Raw genomic sequence first — 25,704 nt, 5'->3', positions numbered from 1 at the left:
ACAGGAAGGGGAGAAAGTAGGCTAAAGCCTTGCAGAAAGAGCAGCTGCGGGGCCAGAGCCACATCCGTTCTCACAGGAAGGAACCAAAGCGCGGAAGGTGCGCTCTGGCCCACGTCATGCGGCAAAAGGAAGGAAACATGACCAGCCCAAGGGCACTTGCCTTCTCTCTGTTTTGCTGGGAAAGCAAGCATGCCACCTAGGTTTCAGAAAGAAGACCCCATTGTTTCCCCTGTGTTGAATAAGAAGAACAAGCAATGGGGACCAAGATCACCTTGCCCCTTATTGAGAATGATAGGATCTTTGGTTCTTTTATTATTGACCATCGATGTATGGCAACTCTATGAAGAAGAGACTTTCTAAGTCTTGCAAATGGAGGGCAGCCATTATGGTCCCCCCCCCCCTTTTAATTAAAAACACACAAATAAACAACTACAACCATCTCCTGCATACATACACATAGGTCTAACAAAAATTGCATATCAAGCTATACAACACACACCTCTACTCTGATTACATATAAATCTAAACTACAAATATATATACTGCCTCAGGCCAACAGGGAGAGGTGGGTAATAAAATTATTATTATTACTATTAGACAGGCAATACCAGGGATATATGCTAATTGTCTTATCATTATACACACTGGGATGCTATTATACAGGAAGCATATCAATATTATTCAAAATAATGGTGAAAGGAAACACTAGAAAAGTGTGCTGCAAAACCGTGCTGTACTCAACTGCCCTACTTTCCACCCTTTTGTGTCACCTAGAGGCTTCCCACTCATGCTCCTCTGCCGCGCAAAGCCTTCTTTTTCACTTAAGAAAAACCTGCACTGTCTCACCGCTGCCCTATTTAGAGCATGCTGCTGGAGGCACGCTCCTCATTCCTGGCTGCTGCTGCATTGAACAGGCCCTATCTTTCAGAGAGAGAAAAAACCCTCTGAAAATAGGATGTGGAGGTCCAGAATTAGCACTCACTGAAAACATACCGAGAAAAAAAAACCCATTAAAGACGATGACACATCAGTACAATCTGTATTTTTAAAAAAACGCAGACACACAACACTCAAGAAATTCTGCGAAACAGCTTCATTGGAAGTAAAACTGCTGTGGCAGAAAAGGAAGAGAGAGAAAAAGGGCAAAGCAGCCACAAACTCCTGACCACAACTTTCCTAGTAACAAAACCCACTTAAAAGAAAAACCAGAAGGAGCCTTGTGAAAACAGTCATCTTTGTTTTCGTGTGTAACAGATTTGTGTGTGTGCAACAGGTCTTTTTTTTTTATCAGTGAGCAATGCAAGGTCAATAGTGAAAAACAGTTGAGATGAGAGGGACATGACAGCTATGTTTAAATATTCAAAAGGAGGTCACATCGAGGAAGGGGAGACTAGGATATGAGGAAGGAAGATGCCAGGTAAACATTAGGAAGAACTTCCTGACTATTCGACATTGGAATCCAATGGAGCCTCCTTCTCTAGAGGTTTTTAAGCAAAGGCTAGATGGCCATCTGTCAGTATGGACCAGATGGTGTCATGGCAGGAATGGGGTTAGATTAGGTGGCCACCAGACTCCAAGGCACTGGCTTTCACTGTTGAACAACTTTTCCAGATGTTCAGGTGGAATCTCCTCTCCTGCCATTTAAACCCACTGAATCCTAATCTCCTGGGCAGCAGAAAACAAGCCTGGTCCCTCTTTCTTATGGCATCCTTTCAACTATTTCAACTATTTATGTCACACAGACAAAGTAGGAGCTTCAATGTCAGCTAAGAAACCGACAAGTTGACAGAACCAGGCAGAGATGCACAGCACGTACCGAACTTTTCTGGACGTCCTGCTCCACTTTGGAGAAAAACCTGGAGAGGTCCCCATTCAGAATCACTTCCGCCAGTGAATTCACCAGCGGAGCATAGTGGATAATTAGGAAAACCTGCAAAGAAGGGGCAGAAAAAGAAGTAGAAAAAGAGCATTGAAGTGGGATCCATACACAACAGGGGACGGAAACCAACAGGATCCATTAGTGATAGAAATGGGAGTGCATTTACACTGTAAGAATAATGCAGTTTGACAGTATCATGGCTCAATGAGATGGAAGCCTGGGAGTTGTAGTTTAGCCAGGCGCCAGGTCTATATAGCAAAGAAGATTAGACACCTTGCAAAACAACAACTTCCACAATCCCATAGCTGAGACAAGGCAGTTAAAATAGTGTAATAGAATCATAGTACTACATGGGCCATTTAGTCCAGCCCCCTTCTGCCACGCAGGAAAAGCACAATCAAAACACCCCCAAAAGATGGCCAATGTCAAACTGCATTCATTCTCAATCCACTTCTTCAGACATGAAACAGAGTGAAATCTACCACAGGATATATATCAAATGAACTAACAAAGAATCTTGGCAATCTTTCCTGAGAATCAGCGGTTAAGGCGAAGTTCATTTGATAATGATTCACCCACTGATTCCTAAGAAATGCTGTGTTTTAATAATAATAAAACATCAATCACTGGTTGCAAAGTTTGGAGACCTACTTGTGACAAGAGGTACAGGGAAACCTGGAGGCTGATCTTTGGCCGTTCCTCAGCCTAAGGAGAAAAGATCAAAAGAAATAGAGAAGAAAAAGAGTTTATCAGCAACTGGTTTAATTTCCTGCTGCAGGAAAATAATAATAATAATAATAATAATAATAATAAAGTGACAGAGTAGGGACAGACATCTTGAGTTTACTATTTTTGTAATTTTTGCTCCATGTATTTTAATACACAGTAATATAATAATAATAATAATAATAATAATAATAATAATAATAATAATTTTTATAAAGGGAAAGAGTAGGGCAGACTATCGGCCTATTCAATTGCTCACCTTATCTTGGTTCACCAAGGAGTATACATAAAGAGGCAGGAAGAGGCTGTTCAGTAAGTGGTCAGTAAGCACATCATTTAGGAATTCACAGTTAATGATAAGGATATCATTCAGGTAATGAAGGTGGTCTAGGTGCTCTGCCACCAGGTCACTAAGCTTCCCCCTGTTTCTGTGCCTGAAAAATAAGAAAACATTGAAACACCTATACAATATGGTAAGAAAGTTGGTATCAAGTGATTTCTTGCTCCCAAAGTTCTTTACAGACCAGAAAAATTGAACTAACTGTACTCTCTCAATCTCTCATAAAAGGTGGGGATGCCTCTTCCTGCAAAGAGGATGGCAGGCCTAAGAATAATTGACCAAGATTTTTTTCTGCCATTCTGTCAGATAATGATTTAGAAACAAGGACTGAAAGGGCTTACTCTTCGTCCGTTTTTACACAGTTATCCAGTTCTATCACGTGGCTCCCGATAAACCAGACCAGATTGGAGAAGTAAGGAACAGCGGTTTTATCCCGGATGTAGTGCAGCATCGGCTGGTTATCCACTGGGGAGAAAACCATTTAAAAATATCAGAAGAGAAGGAAATATAAATAAAACTAAAACATTGTAGTTAACAAGAAATCCCTTTGTGTGTTATGCCCCACAACCTGTTCTCTTTCATGCTGAATTATCTAGCAGAGTATACGTAGAGATTATACATTGCCAAGAGGGAAACTCCAGGCCATGTTTAACATGCTGGAAACAGTTCGCGGCATCTAGGCAGAGCCAAGGGAAACCTCTCAAAAGGAAGGTAAATACAAGAAATATAAAGCAGAAATGTTACAAGTGATTCAGCAAACTTACATGACACTGTAATAAGGCACACAGCAATCATCAGTGAAGAAAGGGCGAAAGGAGACAAAAACAGACAATGGTTAAATGGGGTTAGGAACCAGGAAGGCAGGGCATTCTCCAAAACGTCCAGGAGCTAAAGCAGGAGGCATCTAGGCTTAGAAAAGACAGGGTTAGGAGCAGCAGAAACATCCATGCACCCGGAGACGTACCAGCAAAAAGGGAGACCCGCCCAGTCTTACCCCCCACATGGATACTATTTTCTTCCCAAAAGTCTTCAGTGCTTTGTGACCCTTTTTGTTTGACAAGGGAACACAATGAGGCCTTTCTCTGCTTCAAGGGGTCTTATATACAGAGAGACAAGAGAGTCAGCATGAAGGACTCTTCCACTAAAGTTTATTTGCTCTATCTGCTTTTTTATCCAAGATTTCTTACTAGCAAAAATAAATATACATGTTTACCTTCCTAAAAACCTTCCCAGAGCATCATCTTGCGTATTTTCTCTCCTGTTTCCTACCATAAGCTTACATACAGTGCCAGCTATGCTGCACTCCACTCTGCTAGAGATACCAAAATGTTTTGTGTCTTTGAAATAGGTTTTTCATGCTTTTATCTATTAGTTTTTAATTAGTCTGGGATTTAATTCAATTCTAATGTTTACAGTCTTTATCTTTTAAATTGTATATCATATTGTTTTAATATCATTTGCCACTTTCGAGTCTCTTTTGAGAGAGAAAAAACAGAGAAGGCGAAGGGAGGAGATGAAGGGCAATCTTTTCCTATCTAAACCAGGCATGGGCAAAGTTCGGCTCTCCAGGTGTTTTGGACTTCAACTCCCATCAATTCCTAACAGACTACTGATCGAAACTAACTACAAGGGCTATCAAGAAGGGCACAGGTTAGCTCTTTATGGACTCAGAGAGAGGTCTAACAGTTTGAAGCTAATGTTCTAATGATGAACATTACAAGGAGCCTTAGTTGTTTGACAGAGGAACCAATTCCCCAAAGAGATTTGTCCCCAACTCTCAACAGACTCCAGATCTTCTACTACAGAGCAGGGGAAAAGCAGGACCCATATTTCCTATGAATGGAAATACTTTTATTGCAGAGTGACTTGTTCTTCATTGATGAATGACTGTAGTTACATGACAGGAACACGCAGTGAGGGGAAAGCAGAACAGAAAACATGCAGCACCTTGAAGCCTGGCCTGCTTTATCTGGCAAGAGGCTTCATATATTTCTGAAGGAAGCTGCTGCCTGTGATGTGGGTGCCAAATAAAACCGGAAAGGAGTCACGGGACTTTGTCCTTTTTGCTGCCACAGACTTCCATGCCTACGCTCTTGAAAAACAGTAGTCAAGGCAACAGATGTTTCTGTGTCATGTACAGACATAAAATCTAGGCAAGCGTGACCTCTAGTGGCAACAGCCAGGTAACTCTTTCATGCATGTCCCAATGCATTTTCAATGAGAGGAGCAAAGAGGGCCAAAGATCTAACAGTGGGCTTTGAATCTGCTTCCTCTTCACTCTCATTTCAGGCTCTTGTCACAATAAAACCCATTAGAGATGTTTTTCTAGCCCACAGAGGTGGGTTTTTGTAGGATTTGGAGAAGAGATTGCTGGAAGAATTACTGGAAGGAGATTCAGCAGGAAAACAGTACTGAATTATAGTCCGTGATCCAGAACAAAAAAGCTTTCAAGAGTCTGAGGCAGATATAACACCATTTTGCCATATCAAACACTGCTATGATAAACCAGCAATGCGGTCAAGGCTGGAGCCACCTCTTCAAAATGAAAGGCCCATTGTCAATTTTCACTCTGTATGAGCTATGAACCTTTTGAGGATTCAAATTTCAGGAAACGTACCTTTGTAGACATTCAGTGTTATTGTCCGGACTGCAATCCTGACCATACTTTCTGGGTGATTGAAGAATTTAATGGCTTCTGTGTACAAAGCGAAGTCGTTCGTGTGCTGAAAAAGAAGAGAGGGATTATTGGGCTCACGGTCTTCTAGTCCCATCCTTCGATCTGTTTTCCTCTAGTAGAATGCAACAGAAAACAACAAATAGCAAAATCTCAACACTGTAAGGACCCTAGAAGCATTAAACTGAAGATTAATCTTTCTTTCATGACATGTCAAACAATTCAAAAGGAGCAAGAGAGAGAAAAATCAGAATGTATACCAAACAAATACTGATACTTTAGTGAGAGAGAGAAAAGACAGCAATATAAGGTAAGAATGAAACTCCAACCAAAGGAAGACAGCACAGAATTTTCCACTTTTCATAATAACATTATTATTATATTATTATGTTTATTTATATCCTGCTTTTTCTCTCTACAAAGGAGGCTCCAAGTGGCTGACATTAAAAGCATTTCAATACAATTTAACATCTACAAATATATTCAATTTTGTTTTAATGTTGTATAACTGATTTTGAAAAATTCAGAATTAAAAATCCACAAAAACTTGTTAAAATATATATTCTAAAACAGTGCCATCTGAATGCGGAATGAAGTTGCTGGCCACTTACTTCATTGTAAAAGAAATGTACAGTGTGGTTGTTGAGCTTCAGGGAAAGTGTTTTCAAGAAGGAAATATAGTACGCCATGATCTCTTCATCAGAGAAGTCAAATTTATGCACGATGATAGAATTTACGTAGTTATTGGAGAGCAGATAGTCTGAAAGAAAGGGGAAGAAAACACATGCGTTGTATATAAACTGAGCCCATGCTTTCAAACCCAGAATCAAGATATTTAGACCAAGCACGGTGTCCCAAGGTGGCATATCTTCAAGAGGAAGAAAACAGACAAAACCAACAATATTCACCCGCAAACGCGCATCCTGTTTACTATATTTTAATCTTTGTTCTCTGCATTTTATTAGATGTCTTTCACAGAAATAAGTTTCAATATATGTATTTTACATAATTCTTGAACTATGTTGTGTCCCACCTTGAGGAGAGGCAGGTAAGATATAATAATAATGCTCTGCATAATGTTTCACCATGCCAACCTGTTTGTGCAGGTTTGAATCTCCAGCTCTATTTAATCTTGGATAAGAGAAGCTTTAGCTTGGCAGAAGGCACAAACGCACACACCCTTTGAACTGGAAAAACATGCCATAGTCATACAAAGCAAGCTTCTCCCAAATAACCCAATACAAGCTCCCAAAATCAGCACGAATTTAGAAGGCACCACACCCCTTCCAAAATTCTCCCTCTTGCTCCGCCCCCAATCATCCTTCAAGTTAACAAACAAAGAGCAAAATATAAGTATTTACAAATATTTGGAACCAGAAAACAAAATTGTATAAAATCTTTACATATCCTAAGTGTTTCATTTAAATTATTGGTATTTCTTTTAGATTTAGAGCAGTGATTCTCAGGTGTTTTGGCCTACAACTCCCAGAAATCTGGGGCAGATTGTCAACTGTTAGGATTTCTGGGAGCTGAAGGCCAAAACAACAGGAAGTGAGAAAATCTACCCTTCAGAAAGAAAATCCACTCCTGGAAGGGTTATTATCATGGGGAAAAGCTAAAGCTTTATCTCTAATCCATGTTTCAACAACAAGCCACATTTTCCAAAATCCAATTCTCACAAGAACAGAAAGTGGGGTGAAATCTTCCAAACGGGAGCACAGATAGCAAAGCAAACACCATAGGGGTGTTAACCCTTCCCTATGCTTTCAAAACCACACACACATACATACACACACACATGTACTGGTTCCAATTTACATATAAATATAAGAACAAACCTATGGAGCCTCTCTTGTTCATAACTTGTGGACTGCCTGTATATCTGGTAATAAAAGACAACTAGAACTGATCAGCTTTGAGGAAGATGACATGAATGCGCTCACACTTACAGAGAGACGTTTCATGGCTAATGTTCTCAAAGAGGATGTTCAGCGTCTGGAGGAGCTGCACACAGACATACCGGCCAGACTTCTGACGCAGGATGTTCAAGAAGTACACAAACATGTTCTTCTCCAAGAAAAAGCTGGGGAGAAAGCATCAAAAATTGATTTGCTTGTGACATTTTATCAAAGGTGTCATTCTTGATTTGTAAATCACTGAGCCTTTGTTTCAGCAGGCGCTGTTTTACAACACCTTTCTGTCTGATGTACTTTTAAATAGTATGAATTCCACATATAATTTAATGTTATTAGCAGGGGTTGGGTTAATTTTCAGCTCTTGTGATTTCTGGGTTTTCTAAATATGCACAAAACCAGAGTCCATGTTGCCAGTTTAATGGTTGCGGTCCTTGGGATTAAGCAAAACCAAAGCTAACTCAATGGATTTTTCATTATATATACAGTAATGTAAATTTATTTTTCCCCTTCTGCTGCAAGATCAAGCTTTTAGAGTGCCATCCCACTTACAAAGACATTGCCATTCAAACTTACTCAAAGACTGAACTGTCATTTTGGTCTCCCCATATAAGGATCTCGGTTATAGAGCGAATGGTCTCCACTAACAGGTTGCGGTTGTGATCGGTCACAGTGGTATTTTTGGTCAAAACATGGTACATATACCTCAAAGGAGTAAAAGGAAACAAAAGGAGAGAGTTTATCTCAGATCATATCAAGGCAATTGGAAACATTTATTTCTATTTATTTTGTGTATCTATTTGTGGCCTTCCTCTTTCAAGGCAGGAACCAAGACAAATGGAAATAAAATGCCGCTAAGGAACAATTGTAACAGTAGGGATCAACTAAAAAACAAATGATCGTACTTAGAAACAAAAACAAGGAAATAATGAATTCTAAACTGTTTCAAGAAACATAAACAAGAAGTGCCTAGATGTCTGAAACCACTGCTACTTTATTTGCAACAAAGAGAAACAAATGGTCTTAATTGTTTTCTGTGAAAAAAAAGCTGCATACAGTAGAGTCTCACTTATCCAACATTCGCTTATCCAAGGTTCTGGATTATCCAAGACATTTTTGTAGTCAATGTTTTCAATATATCATGATATTTTGTTGCTAAATTTGTAAATACAGTAATTAAAACATAACATTACTGTGTATTGAACTACTTTTTCTGTAAAATTTGTTGTATAACATGATGTTTTGGTGCTTAATTTGTAAAATCATAACCTAATTCATTTGTAAAATCATAACCTAATTCGATGTTTAATAGGCTTTTCCTTAATCTCTCCTTATTATCCAAGATATTCACTTATCCAAGGTTCTGCCGGCCCGTTTAGCTTGGATAAGTGAGACTCTACTGTATTTGGCCCTGATTTTGCAAAGATCCTTGGTCCAAAGACCTCTTATTTTGTTTTGTTTAATAGGCTTTTCCTTAATCTCTCCTTATTATCCAAGATATTCACTTATCCAAGGTTCTGCCGGCCCGTTTAGCTTGGATAAGTGAGACTCTACTGTATTTGGCCCTGATTTTGCAAAGATCCTTGGTCCAAAGACCTCTTATTTTGTTTGGAAGGAAATTAGTAGAGAAACTTGCTAAGACTGAACACTTGCCAATTCAAAAAAAAAATCATTGTTTACAATGACACTCTCTTCCACATATGATTTGAACATACACACCCTGAGGATATAGAATAATTACACAAAAGGATGAATGGCTTTGTTTACTCCTGGGATCCTTGGTCAAAAGGCCTCTTATTTTATTTGTTCGGAAGAGCCTGAAAACCTGGCTTTTCACCCAGGCCTTTGGTTAAGATCGCCTATTCCCATCATAATTACAACTATACTCCTCGACCTTTTGTACTGGTCGCTCTTTTCCTGATTACTTGATATTAATTCAGGGCTCCTCCCTACCCAATGTGACCTTGAATGAATCTATTGCACTTCATTTAAAAAATCTGTCACTTATAATGTGCACCTTGCTTATCCACTATTGCAACCTCATTGTTTTTAATTCGATGTTTTAATACCGTGTTGTGTTTTTTTTGTTGTTTTTTTTTTCCGGTTGCTGTGTATATATTATTATTGATTTTGTTCTCTGATGTTTCATATTTTATTTTGTATTGTTTTGTATCCGATTTTGCTGTAAGCCGCCCCGAGTCCCCTTTGGGGGAGATGGAGGAGGAATATAAATAAACTTATTATTATTAATAATAATAATAATAATAATAATAATAACAACAACTTTATTTTTATACCGGACTTATACGAAGGGACTCGGGGCGGCTTACATGGGGCCTAAATGAAATCAGCTGAGAAACCTGCTAAGACTAAACACTTTCCAATTCAAAGAAAAAAAATCACTGTTTACAATGACACTCTCTTCCGCATGATTTGTTTACTCCTGGCCTATCAACGCCAAAATCCACCATAGTCAAGAACCATGGGAGTTACAGTCCCATTAATTCCCTCTCAGGGGGCCCATTGGACCCAGAATTGACCATAGCCAAGGAGAACGGAACCTGTAGTCCTATCAACCCCAGAGGCAAGGAGAATGGGGTTCGTAGTCCCATTTATTCCCTCTCAGAGGGCCCATTGGACCCAGAATTCCTCACCAACAAGGACCATAGGAGCTGGAGTCCTTCCTCCACTAGCTGCCAATCATCCTAAACCAAAGTCAAGGAGCATGGGATTAAAGGAAGCCTAACATGCTCCAAACCAGGCCTGGGCCAAGTTGGGCCCTCCAGGTGTTTTGGACTTCAACTCCCAGCATTCCTCACAGCCTCAGGCCCTTTCCTTTTCCCCCTCAGCCGCTTAAGCGGCTGAGGGGGAAAAGGAAGGGGCCTGAGGCTGTGAGGAATGCTGGGAGTTGAAGTCCAAAACACTTGGAGGGCCCAACTTGGCCCATGCCTGCTCCAAACCAATGTGGGACCACGAATCCCCTCAGAGGCCGGGCCCTGTGGTTCCCCTGCTTCCCTCAGAAGCCTGTTTTTCCTCACTTGAGGTGTTCGAGGGAGTGGATGTTCTTGGCGGCCTTGCCCTGCCCGCCGCCGCCTCCGCCCCAGCTCCGCGACCTCCCGAACATCCCTGAGGGGAGTCTCGCCGCCTTCCTGCGCTGCCCGCTACGCTCCGAAAGGCCGCTCAGCCTCCGCCGCCGGAGCTCCGTCCTCCCCCTCGCTCCTTCGCCGCCGCCATTCTCCCCTCAGCCCTGACATTCCGCCGCGGGGACAGACTGCGCAGGCGCGGAGGGCGCCTCGCCGCAGCGCACGCTGGGAAACTGAGTCTCCCTCTCGCAAGGTTCCTATAGCGAAAGGGCCCCAAAGGACTACGACTCCCAGAATGCTCCGAGGGGAGAAAACACAACAAACCCGGAAGCATAGGGAGAAGAGGCGGAGCGCCGCTAAGGTTTTTGCCAGCTGATTGAAGAAGAGTGTTTGTGACTTGGAGAGGGGGGAGTGGGCGGGGCTTGGAGGTGGGTGAATCTGCGCATGTGCAGATCCAACTGAGCCCTTAGAACAGGCATGGGCCAATTTGGGCCCTCCAGATGTTTTGGACTTCAACTCCCACAATTCCTAACAGCGGTAGGAATTATGTTTCTAATAATAATAATAATAATAATAATAATAATAATAACACTTGGGAAGTGTCCGACGTGTGATCCAATACAACAGCCAGCAGAGTGTCTGCTGTGGACTCATCTTGTTGTGTTTCAAATAATAAAAATATTTTATATTTTATTATTATTGTTAACATTATTATATTTTATTACTATTTTTATGAATGCTATTATTAATAGTATTGTTAATAAATAATAATAAAATATAAAAATAAAAATACACAAATAATAGTATTATTGAAATCATGGCGTTATTATAAATTATTATACAATAATATTGCTAACAATAATATAAAAAGGAATAATTCATAATACAGTAATTATAAATTATTAGCAATAATACAATCGGTATATATAGTTATAGAATAATAGAATATTATCCTTGATATTATTATTATTATTATTATTATTGACACAACGACATTAATAATAATAATAATATCAAGGATAATATTCTATTTTTGCATAACAATATATACCAATTGTATATATTATTATTATTAATAGTATTTTTATTATTATTATAGTATTAATAAATAATAATATAAAATAAATATTAGTATTCAATTTTGCCTTAGCACATAACAATTATTATTATAAATTATTATTGCTAACAAAATATTAATATAATATACATAAGAGTGATCCACAAGAACTATAAATATAAATAATTATAACTATACATAAAATTATAACATAAATAATTATAAAATATTATTAACAATATTTAATGTAATAATATAAATAAGAGTAATCCATAAAAATGATAAATATAAATAACTATACATAAAATTATAACATAAATAATTATAAAATATTATTAACAATATTTAATGTAATAATATGAATAAGAGTAATCCCTAATAATGATAAATATAAATAACTATACATAAAATTATAACATAAATAATTATAAAATATTATTAACAAAATTTAATATAATAATATAAATAAGAGTAATCCCTAATAATAATAAATATAAATAACTATACATAGAATTAGAACATAAATCCTTATATATTATTATTAAATTAGATTTTATTATTATTGTAAAAATCAATTTAATATATCTTTAATAAAGTCTTTAATAAAAAAAATAAAGTCATAGAACTCTGGGAGTTGTAGTTTGCATAATTCCTAAAAACGGGGACTTCTGGGAGTTGAAGTCCAAAACACCTGGAGGCCCAAAGGTTGGGAACCACTGCTTTGGGGGCTCCTCAAGTCTTTGTAAAACTACAGATCCCAGGGTTCTATATTATGCGAACTAAAGTGCTCCTAAAATGCATCCATTCCATTGTAAAGAGCCGCCCTCCTTGTAGAACTACAACTCCCAGGATGCAATAGGCGTGTCAAAGCCTTCTCTATCTTCCCCCTCCCGTTGCTCCCCTTGAGCTGTCAATCACTCTTTGGGGTAGCCAATCGGGGCGCGGCGGAGGCGGGCCTTGGAGGGCGCTTGCCACAGCTGTCTCCCGTCCTTTGCCTTCTTCTTCCTTCTCGCGGGCGCGCGCAGTCGGCGGGCGCGCGCTCGGCGGGATGCAGCAGCAGCAGCAGAGGCAGAGAGAGCATGCAAAATTATCACGGGGATTTTAGGGGGATCCATGCCTTTGCAAAGCCCCCACCCCTGAAAATTAAGGAGGGAGAAGAATCTTTGGATTTAGGGGTTCCTTCCTTGCAAAAGCCCCTCCTTGAATCCTATGGTTGATGCATGGGGGAGGGCACTTAATGCGAATTAGTTGGGCTTCCTAGTTCTGGATTTACTGTGGAGGTGCAATGGGAGACTGGACCTGATGACTGGGACATGAAGGCCTCTGTGGATTGATTGGGGGCGGGGCCAAAGGGAGACCCCACCCCCCGCCCCCCCTGCCCCCTCCTCCCCTATGTTCTACGTGGGGCTCTTCTGCGTCAACCTGCTGGCCCTCTACTACGCCTTCCTCCTGGAGTACATCGCCCTCAACCTGGGCATCGCCGTCCTGCCCCCCGAAGACATGGACCACGCGCTGGGGGGGCTGGGGACCCTCTCCGGGCAGGGGTTCGGACTCTTCGACCGGGACGCGGGAGCCGGGGTGGGCCTCGGGGACGGGGAGGCCCTGGACGTGGCCTGGGACTGAGAGCCTGAAGGCCCAGGCCCCCCAAGGAGGAAGGCCCCACCGCCTCTCCCGTGGCCCCTTGGAGACCCCACGAGAACCCAGAGAAGAGAGACCAAGCGTCAGCAATAAGAAGACCCCAAGAGAACCTAGAGAAGAGACCCCAAGAGGCGCCAAGGAGGGGACCCCAAGAGTCAACAATAAGAAGACCCCAAGAGACTCCAGAGAAGGCAATAAGAAGACCACAAGAGCCTCTGAACCTCCAAGGGACCCCAAGAGAATCCAGAAAAGAGAGCCCAAGAGTCACCAATAAGAAGACCCCAAGAGAATCCAGGAAGAAGACCCCAAGAGCATCCAAGAGAATCAGGTGAGCCCCATGTAAGACTCCAAGGGAATCCAAAGAGGGCAACCCTAGAGTTTCCAAGAAGATTCCAAGAGTCAACAATAAGAAGACCCCAAGAGAACCCAGAGAAGAGAGCCCAAGAGTCCCAAAGGAGGGGACCCCAAGAGTCACCAATAAGAAGACCCCAAGAGAATCTAGGAAGAAGACCCCAAGAGCATCCAAGAGAATCAGGTGAGCCCCATGTAAGCCTCCAAGGGACCCCCAAGGAAGAGTTGCTAGAAGAAGACCCCAAGAGAATCAGGTGAGCCCCATGTAAGCCTCCAAGGGACCTCCAAGGAAGAGTTGCTAGGAAGAAGACCCCAAGAGCATCCAAGAGAATCAGGTGAGCCCCATGTAAGCCTCCAAGGGACCTCCAAGGAAGAGTTGCTAGGAAGAAGACCCCAAGAGCATCCAAGAGAATCAGGTGAGCCCCATGTAAGCCTCCAAGGGACCTCCAAGGAAGAATTGCTAGGAAGAAGACCTCAAGAGCATCCAAGAGAATCAGGTGAGCCCCATGTAAGCTTCCAAGGGACCCCAAGGGAATCCAAAGAGGGCACCCCTAGAGTTTCCAAGAAGATCCCAAGAGTCGCCAATAAGAAGACCCCAAAAGCCTCCGAGCCTCCAAGGGAGCCCAAGAAAATGCACCCCTAGAGTTTCCAGAAAGAAGACCCCCCACAGTCCCTGAGGTGGGTCCCTTTGAGCCTCCAAAAGAGAGACCCCAAGAGTCCTCAAGGAGGGGACAACAAAGGGCACCTCCAGTGTCTCCAAGGAAGGGACCTCAAGAGTTGCCAGGATGAAAACCGCAATAGAATTCAGGTGAGCCCCATGTAAGCCTCCAAGGGACCCCAATGGAATCCAAAGAGGGCACCCCTAGAGTTTCCAAGAAGATCCCAAGAGTCCCCAATAAGAAGACCCCAAGAGCCTCTGAGCCTCCAAAGGAGCCCAAGAGAATCTAAGAGTCGCCAAGGAGGGGACCCTAAGAGTCACCAATAAGGAGACCCCAAGTGAATCCAGAGAGGGCACCCCTAGAGTTTCCAAAAAGAAGACCCCAAAAGTATCTGAGGTGGGGCCCCAAGAGCCTCCAAAGGAGAGACCCAAGAGTCCTCAGGGCGGGGACAACGAAGGGCATTCCCAGTTTCTCCAAGCAAGGGACCTCAAGAGTTTCAAGGAAGAAGACCCCAAGAGTCTCTGAGGTTGGCTCCTTTGAGCTTCCAAGGCACCCCAAGAGAATCCAGAGAAGAGACCACAAGAGTCACCAGCAAGAAGACCCCAAGAGAATCCAGAGAGGGTACCCCTAAAGTTTCCAAAAAATAAGACCCCAAGAATCTCTGAGGTGCACCCCTTTGAGCCTCCAAGGGACCCCAAGAGCCTCCAAAAGAAGGGACCCCAAGAGTCCTCAAGGAGGGGACAACAAGTGGCACCATGGAAGGGACTCCAGGAGTCACCAGGTAGAAGACCCCAAGACTCCCCAAAGCAGCTTTCCTTTAAGCCTCCAAGGGACCCCAAAGAGAATCCAAACAGGGGACCCCAAGAGTCACCAAGGAGGGCAACCCAAAGGGCACCAAAGACCCGGAGTCCCTTGCTTGGGCCCCCTTTGAGCCTCCAAGGGACCCCAAGTGTCACCAAGAAGAAGACGGCGACCCTCGCATCAGATTGGACTTTGCTGGACCCTCAATCATCTCAAGGAAGAGACCTGAGAGTTGGCCTCTCATCTCCACAAAGAAGAGAACCTCTGGATGGGCCCCCCCAGACTAGATCTCATTGGACCCTCCATTGTTGCCAAGGAGGGGACCCCAATAATCTCCAACCTGGCATCGGGTTTGCAGACGCAGCCACAAGGCCCGACTTTGCCAGACTGCTGAAAAGTCGCCAAGGAAGGGACCTCAAGAAGCTCCAAGGAGGAGAACCTTTCCAATGGTGGTCCCACAGGAAGGTGCCAGAAACGCTCCTTTTGGGGTGGCATTGGGGTCCCTTTGCTTCTCAGGGAAAAGAGGACGACAGTGGGGTGGGTGGGTTTGTCGTCTGGGGAGGGGTTCGCTCCAGATTTGGGGACATCCTTGTATCCGGAGACTGGATCCAAAGGGAAAGAAGAGCCCGATCGGTTGGCACCTTCACCACAGAGGACTGGACCGGACTCAGGTCTCGGCGTAAGTTCCAGAATAGGGAGAAGATACATTTAAAAACCGAAATAACCGGGATTCGGGGACCTTTGAAATTAGTATTCCGTGAATGCAGTGGCTGGATGACACAGTTGAAAGCCATAGAGGTCCCTAAAGGTCATCTAGTCCAGCCCTTTGTGGATGCATTGTTCACTTTAAATACATAATGCTTTTATTATTGTAATTATATTTATTACTAGCTGTGCCCAGCCACGCGTTGCTGTGGCAAAGTATGGTGGTATGGAAAATAAAGTATTGAAGTATTGGTGGTAGTTAAGGTAAAGGGTAAAGGTTTTCCCCTGACGGAGCTTAGCCTTCTAACTGGCAGCAATTAGATAAAAACAATTATTCCTCTCCCTCTAATTAGGACTTTATTTTTCTTTTCTTTTTGTTGTATGAACGTAGAGGCATGGATGAGGGGTCGTGCTGCCAAGTTTAGTGTTTCTGGGATGTGTAGTTTTGTTGTTTTGTCCTAGGCCGAAATTTCATTACCCTTTTATATATATAGACTAGCTGTGCCCGGCCACGCGTTGATGTGGTGAAGTATGGTGGTATGGGAAATAAAGTATTGAGGAATTGGTGATAGTTAAGGTAAAGGGTCCCCTGGGCTGTGGGTTGCTAGGAGACCAAGTGAGCGGAGCTTAGCCTTCTATCTGGCAGCAATTGGATAAAAACAATTATTCCTCTCCCTCTAATTAGGACTTTATTTTTCTTTTCTTTTTGTTGTATCAACCTAGAGGCATGGATGAGGGGTTGTGATGTCAATTTTCGAGGTTGTGGGGTGTTTACTTTTGTTGTTTTGTCCGCTGCTGTGATGCCATCACTCTTTTATATATATAGATTATGGTGTTAATATGGTGTTTAATCTCACAAAGGAGACTCAAAAGGGGCTTGTTTCCCAGGGTCCGAAATGCAAAGTCCGGCCAAACTCTTCCCAAACGCCGAGCGATCAATATGTTTTTCTCTTTGGAAAGCTTGCAAATTATATCTATATATGTCATCAATATTTATGGATTGCTGAGGACAGTTGAGAAGAGCAGCTATGTTCTCTAAATCCATTTTAGCCATTCTGTAATTGCTCCCTTTCCATTTAGTTGGGCTGTTTCTGCAAGTTGTCCCTTTTGCCTTTCCAATTCGTGACATTTCTGCAATGTCAGTGCCGTTTGCAAAACCTTGAGGCTGGGATTCTTCGAACCCTGCCCTTTGCAAACCCGGGAGACAAATGCATCTGAATGCTTTCAAACTGGAAGCGCTAGGATTGGAATGGGTTCGAGATTTAATTGTCCTTTCTTCTTTTTGATCCAGATTCAAGCGAGGAAGCGACGCCAACGGGACCCGGGAGAAAGACAGCCGGATCGGAAAAGTTTGCAACAAGTTTGGGCGGTTTTGCATCCAGTGTAAAGGTTGCTCCTGGCCGTTGATTTTGCTCCATAAGGGCTTCCGGATCCAAAAGAAGGTCAGATGGCAATAAAAATATCCAAAATTGTCCCATTGCGTTTTGGAAGACTTTTGAAAGACATTGGAAGGTATTGGAAAAGGAAGTAAACACATCAAATCCATCATTGAATGAGGTAGAAACAGACATGTCCCGTTGATGGGATTAAGGATGCGGATGGGATGACAATTCCCATCATCCTCCAAATATCCTGGCTTGGGGATTCTGGGAAGGGGAGTCCATCACTTTATTGGGATTTTAATAATAGGCATTGTATGGTGTTGCTATTATGAAGATGAAGGGGATAACAACTCCCATCATCCTCCAAATAGTATGGTTAGGGTATCCTGGGAGTGATGACTCATAAAGATATTGCCATTAACAATTGCAAAGGAATAATAACTCTCAACATTAGGATTAGCAATAAAAATAGGATGACAATTCCCATCATCCTCCAAATATCCTGGCTCGGGGATTCTGGGAAGGAGAGTCCATCACTTTATTGGGATTTTAATAATAGGCATTGGATGACGTCTCCCAGTGTTGTTATTATGAAGAAGAATGGGATAACAACTCCCATCATCCTCCAAATAGTATGGTTAGGGTATCCTGGGAGTGATGATCCATAAAGGCATTGCCATTAACAATTGCAAAGGAATAATAACTCTCAACATTAGGATTAGCAATAAAAATAGGATGACAATTTCCATCATCCTCCAAATACTATTGCTAGGGGATTTTGGGAATGATATTCCATAAACTGATTGCACTTAACAATAGGAATGGGGCAACAAATCCCAGATAATATGGACAGGGGATTCCTGGAACAATAGTCCCTGAAGTTATTGGTATTAACAATGGGATAAGGATGATAATTCCCATCATCCTGCAAATAGTATGGCTAGAGGAGTCTGGGCGTGATGATCTATATAGATGTTGCCATCAACAACTGGAATGGGATGACGGATTAGCAATAAGAATGGGACGACAACTCCCATCGTCCTCCAAATAGTATAGCTAGGGGATTCTGGGAGTGAGAGTCCAAAAGGTTATTTTTCTTTCTGCAAAGTTTTGCAGATTGATTGGATTATAGGTTTGGAGTTCAGGGGCAGAATCATGTGACCCTCCAGGTGTTGTACTGCATATCCCATCATCCACATCCAATGCTGGGAATTGCAGTGCAAAGTTTCCCGGTTCACACTTACGCCATAGTTTTTTGTTTTTCTCGCACATGAAACGCTTGCATTGAAATGCATTAAAAGCATGCGACCCGAACATACAATCAATGCTGTTCCAATAAATGGGGAAATTGCATTTTGCTGTTTTGAAATAGATCAATTAATTGCACTTTCTGAGCACATCATGGAAACGTCCGGAGCTCATTTTGGATCTACAAAATGTTGCCTTTTAAATTGAAAATAAAATAAGAATATGAATGGCAGGGAATTGAAATGAATTGCTGCACAGTGTTATGATGAAGAAAATCCATTTTCTAAATATTTTTGTAATTTTGGAAAAGGAAACAAAGGCCTTGTGGATTGAATACCGGAAGCGCTATATTTTTTGTGGGGAAAAGGTTTTAAAATGCAGGGAATACAATGTAAAAAGCAATATGTGAATATTCAGCCTGTTTCAAATAAATGCATATAAAAGTCACTTGCTTGGAGTCTTTTAATGAGCAAAAATGGGATTAATGTGGCAATAATAATAGTATTATTATTTTCAGCAACTCAGTTCTTTGCAAAAGTCTGGGATTAGATTCTGATTTTGAAACAAATTTCAGCCCATTTCTGGCTTTGTAAAATGTTAGATTTTGCAATTTATTTAAAATGCAATTTATTTATTTCATAAAAGACAATTTCATTCTTAATCTTCTTTTTCTGGGATATTTACAGTTTCCCAAAAGGTTGCAATTTGGAAATTTATTTATTTCTGCAGTATGTAGACTTTTCTTAAAAGGTTGCAATTTGGAAATGTATTTATTTCTGCAATATGTACATTTTTCTTAAAAGGTTGCAATTCGGAAATATATTTATTTCTGCAATATGTACATTTTTCTTAAAAGGTTGCAATTTGGAAATGTATTTATTTCTGCGATAGTTACACTTTTCTGAAAAGGTTGCAATTCAGAAATGTATTTATGTCTGCAATAGTTACAGTTTCCCAAAAGGTTGCGATTCGGAAATGTATTTATTTCTGCAGTATGTACACTTTTCTTAAAAGGTTGCAATTCGGAAATGTAAGTATTTATTTCTGCAGTATTTACAGTTTCCCAAAAGGTTGCAATTTGGAAATTTATTTCTGCAGTATGTACACTTTTCTTAAAAGGTTGCAATTTGGAAATGTATTTATTTCTGCGATATTTAGAGTTTCCCAAGAGGTTGGAATTTGGAAATGTATTTATTTCTGCAATAGTTACACTTTTCTTAAAAGGTTGCAATTCGCAAATGTATTTATTTCTGCAATATTTACAGTTTCCCAAAAGGTTGCAATTCGCAAATGTATTTATTTCTGCAATAGTTACAGTTTCCCAAAAGGTTGCAATTTGGAAATGTATTTATTTTTGCAATATTTTCAGTTGCAATTCAGAAATATTACGTCTCACGCAAGCATTTCTGGGATGTTTAGATGTACTAAATTGTCTCATTTCCGAAATATCAATCTTCAATCTTCAATCTTTCTCCTTTAAAAGGTTGCAAAGAGATTTTCCAAAAATGCTGCTGAGCGGCGATGCAAACCCCGATCTGTCGCTACCTGCTTCTAATTCCATCCCTTAGGATTAAACTTCTTGGTGAAGTTTCTTGCCTTCCTCCCTCTGAGGTTGAGAGAGTGTGACCCAATGGCCAAGCAGGGATTTGAACCCAGGTCCGGCCGGCCTCTCAAGGGATCTGCTTTGGAGGTGCTTTGCGGAGCCCTTCTCCTCCTGAACATGTAAATCCCAATGAGTAAAGCCTTGCCTTGCTTTAGAGGAGCCTGATCCGGGGATCCAGCTGCTGCAAATGATCCAGAACGCCGTGGGGGATGGTGGGACTCCACAGCCTGTATTTTGGGGAAAGAAAAGCCCAGATCAGAGAGAAACTCCCCAGGGGAGTTGTAGTTCCCTTTCCTGGGTGCATCCACACTGTGGAATGAATCCTGTTTGAAACTACTTCGACTGCCTGGCATTCGTATACCAGGCATGGGCAAACTTCAGCCCTCCAGGTGTTTTGGACGTCAACTCCCACAACTCCTAACAGCCGGTAGGCTGTTAGGAGTTGTGGGAGTTGGGAGTCCAAAACACCTGGAGGGCCGAAGTTTGCCCATGCCTGGTGCACACTATGCCATGCAATTCACTTTGGACTGCAATTCCCACCATCCCCGACTTACGCCAGGCTTTGGACCCAGGGGCAATTCTTCAAGGCCTCCGTCAGGCGCTGAGCTCCGGATGCCGTGATCTTGTTGCAATGGATGCTGCAAGGGAAATACTTTGCATGAGCCCGGTTCGGACGAAAACCTGGCGCAAAGTCAGAAATTGGCCTCTGATGCAAGTGTTTGTCATCACATTTTAAGATATTTTTTAAATGTATTTATTTATTTATTTCCAGCATTTATACCCCGCCCTTCTCACCCGGGGGGACTCAGGGCAGCTTACAACAGTTGGCAACATGTAATGCCAAGAACATAATAATAAAACAAAAACAGTACATATAATCAATTAAAACTATAAAAATACACCATTAAAATACATTATAACAATTAAAACATATGTAAATTAGATCCATTTGTCTAAAAACCTCATGCTTCAGCCTTCAATCGGACCATGTCGACGTTATTGTATTACTCATTAAAAACTTGTGCACACAGCCATGTTTTCACAGCCTTTCTGAAACCCAGAAGGGTTGGGGCTTGTCGGATATTTGTGGGGAGGGTGTTCTACAGCCGGGGAGCCACCACCGAGAAGGCCCCGTCCCTCGTTCCCACCAGCCGCGCCTGCGAGGCAGGTGGGACCGAGAGCAGGGCCTCTTCAGATGATCTTAGGGATCTTCCTGGCTCATAGGAGGAGATACGTTCGGACAAGTAGATTGGGCCAGAACCGTTTGTTGGATAAGTAAATTGGGCCAGAACCGTAAAATGTTTGTTTGACTTACTCCAAGACTTTCAACGAATGTATCCGGGGAAGCGTTTCTGCCAACTTTCCTGCCCCGGCGTCCCCGATGCTGTTTTTGTAAAGGCTGCAAAAGAGGAAAGAAAAGGGGCCGTTTTGGAATTGAGATTGTGCAGTACAATAAGGATAAAGGTTTTTTCCCTGACATTAAATCCAGTCGTGTCCGACTCTGGGGGTCGGTGCTCATCTCCATTCCTAAACCAAAGAGCCGGCGTTGTCCATAGACACCACCAAGGTCATGTGGCTGGCATGACTGCATGGAGCACCGTTACCTTCCCGCTGGAGCGGTACCTATTGATCTACTCACACTTGCATGTTTTCCAACTGCTAGGTTGGCAGAATAATAAAAGAGTATTGGTACTTTCACCAGCAGTCTTTTTCTGAAGTGGAACATGGGACTTGTAGTACGCACCTCAGAGTCTTCAAGGCAGGCAGGTCTGGGAGAGCAGCGGAGAGTGCCACGGCTCCTCGGTCCATGATCTTATTCCGGGACAAACTGGAAACAAAAGTAGAATTGTGTTGTCAAAGGCTTTCATGGTTGGTTTGTTGTTCCTCTTCTTATTTTTGTCTTCATTCGTTTCTTCAACAATTATTTCCAGTTCATCATTCTGCTTTCTTATTGGTGTATGGGTGTGCTAGTGCCTTCTTTCTTATTATTCTCATCTCTTTTCCTTTCTGTTTTTGCAGTCTTTCCTCTGTTAGATATCTCTCTATTTGTTTCCAGTCAGTTTCTTTCCTTGGTTTTCCCTGGTATTTTGCAATTAGGTATGTTAGCCTATCCATATTCTTAATTTCTGATATTTTAATTATCCATTCCTCTTTGGTAGGGATTTCTTTTTGTCTCCAGTGCCTGGCATAAATTATCCTAGCCGCTGTTGTGAGATAAGTCATTAATTTTTCCTCATTTAAATCCCTGATATTTTTAACAATTCCCAATAGGTATGTTTCCGGTAATTTTATAAATTTATGTTCTAAGATTGTATGGACGTTTTCATGGATCATGGACCAAAATTCTTTTGCCTTTTTGCACTTCCACCAAATATGGTGGTAAGAGCCTTCCTCTTCTCCACATTTCCAACATTTTAAATTACTACTTTTTTTAATGATACTTAATTTTTAGAGGTTATATACCAATGACTTACTTTAATGTTTCCAAGGAGCGCAACCGAGGAAGGACTTCCCGAAAAGCCAAGATCCCTTCGTCTCCGATTTCGTTCTCTTTTGGAGAATCCAAGCTGGAAAAAGACAAGTGAGAGATAAACAAGAAGGGCTTAATGGGGCAGGGGCTGCTATAGGGACACAAACTTGGCTGCTATAGGGACAGAAACTTGGGCCCAAGCCCCCCAAAAGAAACTTCCTGAGCTCTGCTTGCCATCCATTAGGTCTGCTAAGTAGTCTTGACCCTTTGGCCACTCACTCCAAATGCCGAAGAGATGGAAAGGCCTCCAGGATTGGGACCAGTTTCCGGAATCCCTTTAAGCCATAGAGGGGCCCCAGCCTGCAAAGCAAAGGAAGGACCGCACAATTAAATAGGAAATAACACTTTCAAACCAGAAAGGGATTTTATTTCAAAATTTGTTACATAGGACTTACGTGAATTCGACTTTCTGGAGGTCTGCAATGGCTGGAATGCATTGGGCCTTGCATCCGCTGAAGAGGAAAGTAAACAGGAATTAAAACCCATCTGGACAAGGCACACTCTCTCAGCCTCAGCGGAGGGCCAAGGCCAAACTTTTCTGAGCTAATAGGTGTAAGGGACTAAGAACGACTAAGGTTCTTTCAGGCAGGGGAAATCTTTTTATCCCACCGCTGCCACCAGTTTGTAATGAGCTAATAACGACTGCCATCACTTTGTGAAGATGCAACCACCAAAGACTCAGGGAGGAGACCTTTTACTTTTCTTTCTTTCTTCTTATTCACTTTAGATGGTAGCGTAACTTGGTTTATAATATATGCGACAGAGGCTTAGATGTTGGAAGAACAAGAACATGTTTATTCAGGCACAAAGCTTAGTGGTTACAATGTTGTTTCTCACTTGGAGGTATTTTTATTAACAGTTACAATACCAGAATGAGTTGAGTCAAACTCCCTTAAGTGTCACTTCTTTTATTTAAAGTAGTTAGAACTTCTTTCTCTGCTACTTTTAAACCGCAGTCACCCCTATGATACACGATCACAGATCCTCTGTTCCTTACCAGGACACAGACTATATTAAATAAGTTACCAAACTTATTTTAAACTGACTCAAAATGAACAATTGAGTCTCCTTGATCCCCTCAACCTAGGATCAATCTTCCCTGTGCCTCATCAGAGCACAGACTGACTCTTTTTTTTAAAACTCTGCACTTCTTCAACAAAATGGCAGTTGGCTCCGCCTACTTCTCCATGGCAACCAGCCTCTGAGTGCTGAGAGGCAATAACTGTAATACTTACCCTTTTAAAACACAAACACACAATTAAACATAACATCTGTAAAAACCAAAAATTCGTACTTCATTACAATAGGCTATATAGATAGATAGGCAAGATATAGGCAATATAGATAGATGGATAGGCAGAGAGAAGAATGATTGATAGATAAATAGTTAGACAAGATACATAGATGATTGACAGAGACAGAGAGAAAAATATATAGATGATAGATAGGCAGGTAGAGAAATGAGGTAGATACATTGCTAGATGACATTGCTAAATGGGTAGATAGACAAGATAGACAGACTGTTGCACTTCATGCCTGGAAACACCTATGACCACTGCATATATAAGTAAAACATATTATTGTAAAAACAGATAAAAAGCACATAAAATCAGGAATAAGGAAGGAAGATATATAATCCAAAAGGTTTTAGCAAAAGGTGAGAACCAAATAATAATCTAAATGTCCCATAAAGTTCCAAAGGCGACAAAGTCCAGGAACAGCCAGGAATCACAAACACAGCATAAATCCACAATCAGGAAAGATATAGCTCATAAAACTTGAGTAGGAGTACGTGAACAAAAACATAGAAAACTTCCAGGATATATTAAATCCAAAATCAGGGCTTGACTTGAACCAGGAACGAGAGGACTCAGACCTAGCTTCTCACTCTAACGCAATGTTGTCCGAACTGCCTTTAAAGTAAACAACTTGCTGTTTAATAGACACCCATGAAAGCATTACGTCTTTCATGAATTTTCTCCCCAACTTTCCCACATAATTTCTCAGATCAGCGATGAAGAGAAAACCAAACAACAACTAATGAAGGAGAAGACCTCTCTTTTATAACCAAGATGGATGGAGAGATGGGCAAGAGAGATAGATGGTTAAATTGATAGATGGATAGATGTCACAAATAAGGCAGAAAATAAAGAGACGGAAAAGGCCCCAGCCCCAATTCCGAAAGGGCCACCCGTACATACCCTGCGGACATTTCCTGCTGCAACTGCACCAAAGCGGAGAGATCCTGGAGGTCCTTCATGGTCTGAGCCTTGAAGGGGAGGGTAGAAGCCTTCTTCATGGCCGATCGTAGCCGCCCTTCTTCCCCGCTTTCCCACAAGTGCCTCCAAAGCGGGACCGTCTGTCCCAGGGACGCCCTGGAAGAGAAAAGCGTTGGGAATCACCTGGACTACTCAAGTCTAGATGTCGTCAGATAGATGATAGAGTTAGATTGAGGGAATCCTTTCCCTGTTTCCAAAGCATGCCCAGACAGGCTTTACTGTGTTTCACTCTGTCCTGTTTACGTCACATCCCTTACTTTGAAGTTAGTGGAAATGTGAATCTTTAGGGACCACTAACTTCTCATGTCGGGCTGTGACGCAGCTGGCTAGTAACCAGCTGCAATAAATCACTACTGACTGAGAGGTCATGAGTTCGAAGCCCGGGTCGGGTTAAGCCCCCGACCATTAAATAGTCCGGCTTGCTGTTGACCTATGCAGCCCCGAAAGACAGTTGCATCTGTCAAGTAGGGAAATTTAGGTACGCTTTATGCGGGAGGCTAATTTAACTCATTTACAACACCATAAAACTGCCAGCAAAGCATGAGGAAAGGAATGAGGAAGTACAACCACTAGTGGACGGTGAAGCAACAGCTCCCCCTGTGGCTGGAATCGTGAAGCTGGAAAAATGTTAAAATGCCTCTGTGTCTGTCTATACTAAACTGTATGTTGTTTGTCTGTTGGCATTGAATGTTTGCCATATATGTGTTCATTGTAATCCACCCTGAGTCCCCTTCGGGGTGAGAAGGGCAGAATAGAAATACTGTAAATAATAAATAAATAAATAAATAAATATATTTTGTAGATTGTAGACTTTTATCTTTCTCTCTTTTTCTTAC

At 41.8% G+C, this 25,704-nt stretch overlaps 3 protein-coding genes across 9 annotated transcripts in view; 1 reads left to right on the top strand and 2 right to left on the bottom strand.

Annotated features, from left to right (window-relative positions):
* Positions 1-10,810, bottom strand: part of clec16a (C-type lectin domain containing 16A) — a 69,193-nt gene extending 58,383 nt beyond the window's left edge. For 2 of the 5 annotated variants that reach the window (XM_062964553.1, XM_062964552.1), the window contains exons 1-9: positions 10,571-10,810; positions 8,109-8,237; positions 7,569-7,702; positions 6,231-6,379; positions 5,563-5,668; positions 3,287-3,410; positions 2,865-3,039; positions 2,531-2,584; positions 1,817-1,930 (exon numbers count right to left, since the gene is read on the bottom strand). In XM_062964553.1, coding sequence (XP_062820623.1) covers positions 1,817-1,930; positions 2,531-2,584; positions 2,865-3,039; positions 3,287-3,410; positions 5,563-5,668; positions 6,231-6,379; positions 7,569-7,702; positions 8,109-8,237; positions 10,571-10,656 — 1,071 coding nt within the window. In that variant the 5' untranslated portion in view covers positions 10,657-10,810. Of the gene's footprint in view, positions 1-1,816; positions 1,931-2,530; positions 2,585-2,864; positions 3,040-3,286; positions 3,411-3,709; positions 5,480-5,562; positions 5,669-6,230; positions 6,380-7,568; positions 7,703-8,108; positions 8,238-10,570 lie in introns of those variants that run through there. The other 3 variants (XM_062964551.1, XM_062964554.1, XM_016997817.2) reach the window with 2 other exon arrangements.
* A 1,657-nt stretch (positions 10,811-12,467) lies between these two features.
* dexi (Dexi homolog) lies at positions 12,468-18,903 on the top strand. Its single transcript, XM_062964570.1, is given in 4 exon segments — positions 12,468-12,483; positions 12,992-13,059; positions 13,062-15,800; positions 17,118-18,903. Coding segments are annotated over 3 exon segments (318 nt in total). The 3' UTR covers positions 13,296-15,800; positions 17,118-18,903.
* An 830-nt stretch (positions 18,904-19,733) lies between these two features.
* ciita (class II major histocompatibility complex transactivator) overlaps positions 19,734-25,704 on the bottom strand; it is a 34,117-nt gene continuing 28,146 nt past the window's right edge. For 2 of the 3 annotated variants that reach the window (XM_062964185.1, XM_062964184.1), the window contains exons 11-18: positions 24,791-24,964; positions 22,985-23,041; positions 22,809-22,889; positions 22,534-22,626; positions 21,804-21,887; positions 21,375-21,458; positions 20,614-20,697; positions 19,734-20,286 (exon numbers count right to left, since the gene is read on the bottom strand). In XM_062964185.1, coding sequence (XP_062820255.1) covers positions 20,211-20,286; positions 20,614-20,697; positions 21,375-21,458; positions 21,804-21,887; positions 22,534-22,626; positions 22,809-22,889; positions 22,985-23,041; positions 24,791-24,964 — 733 coding nt within the window. In that variant the 3' untranslated portion in view covers positions 19,734-20,210. The other variant, XM_062964186.1, reaches the window with a different exon arrangement.

Source organism: Anolis carolinensis, unplaced genomic scaffold (genome assembly GCF_035594765.1).
Source record: "Anolis carolinensis isolate JA03-04 unplaced genomic scaffold, rAnoCar3.1.pri scaffold_13, whole genome shotgun sequence".
Classification (NCBI taxonomy): Eukaryota; Metazoa; Chordata; class Lepidosauria; order Squamata; family Dactyloidae; genus Anolis; species Anolis carolinensis.
The sequence above is the reverse complement of the archived record's forward strand: the minus strand, read 5'-3'. Positions and strand labels throughout refer to the sequence as shown.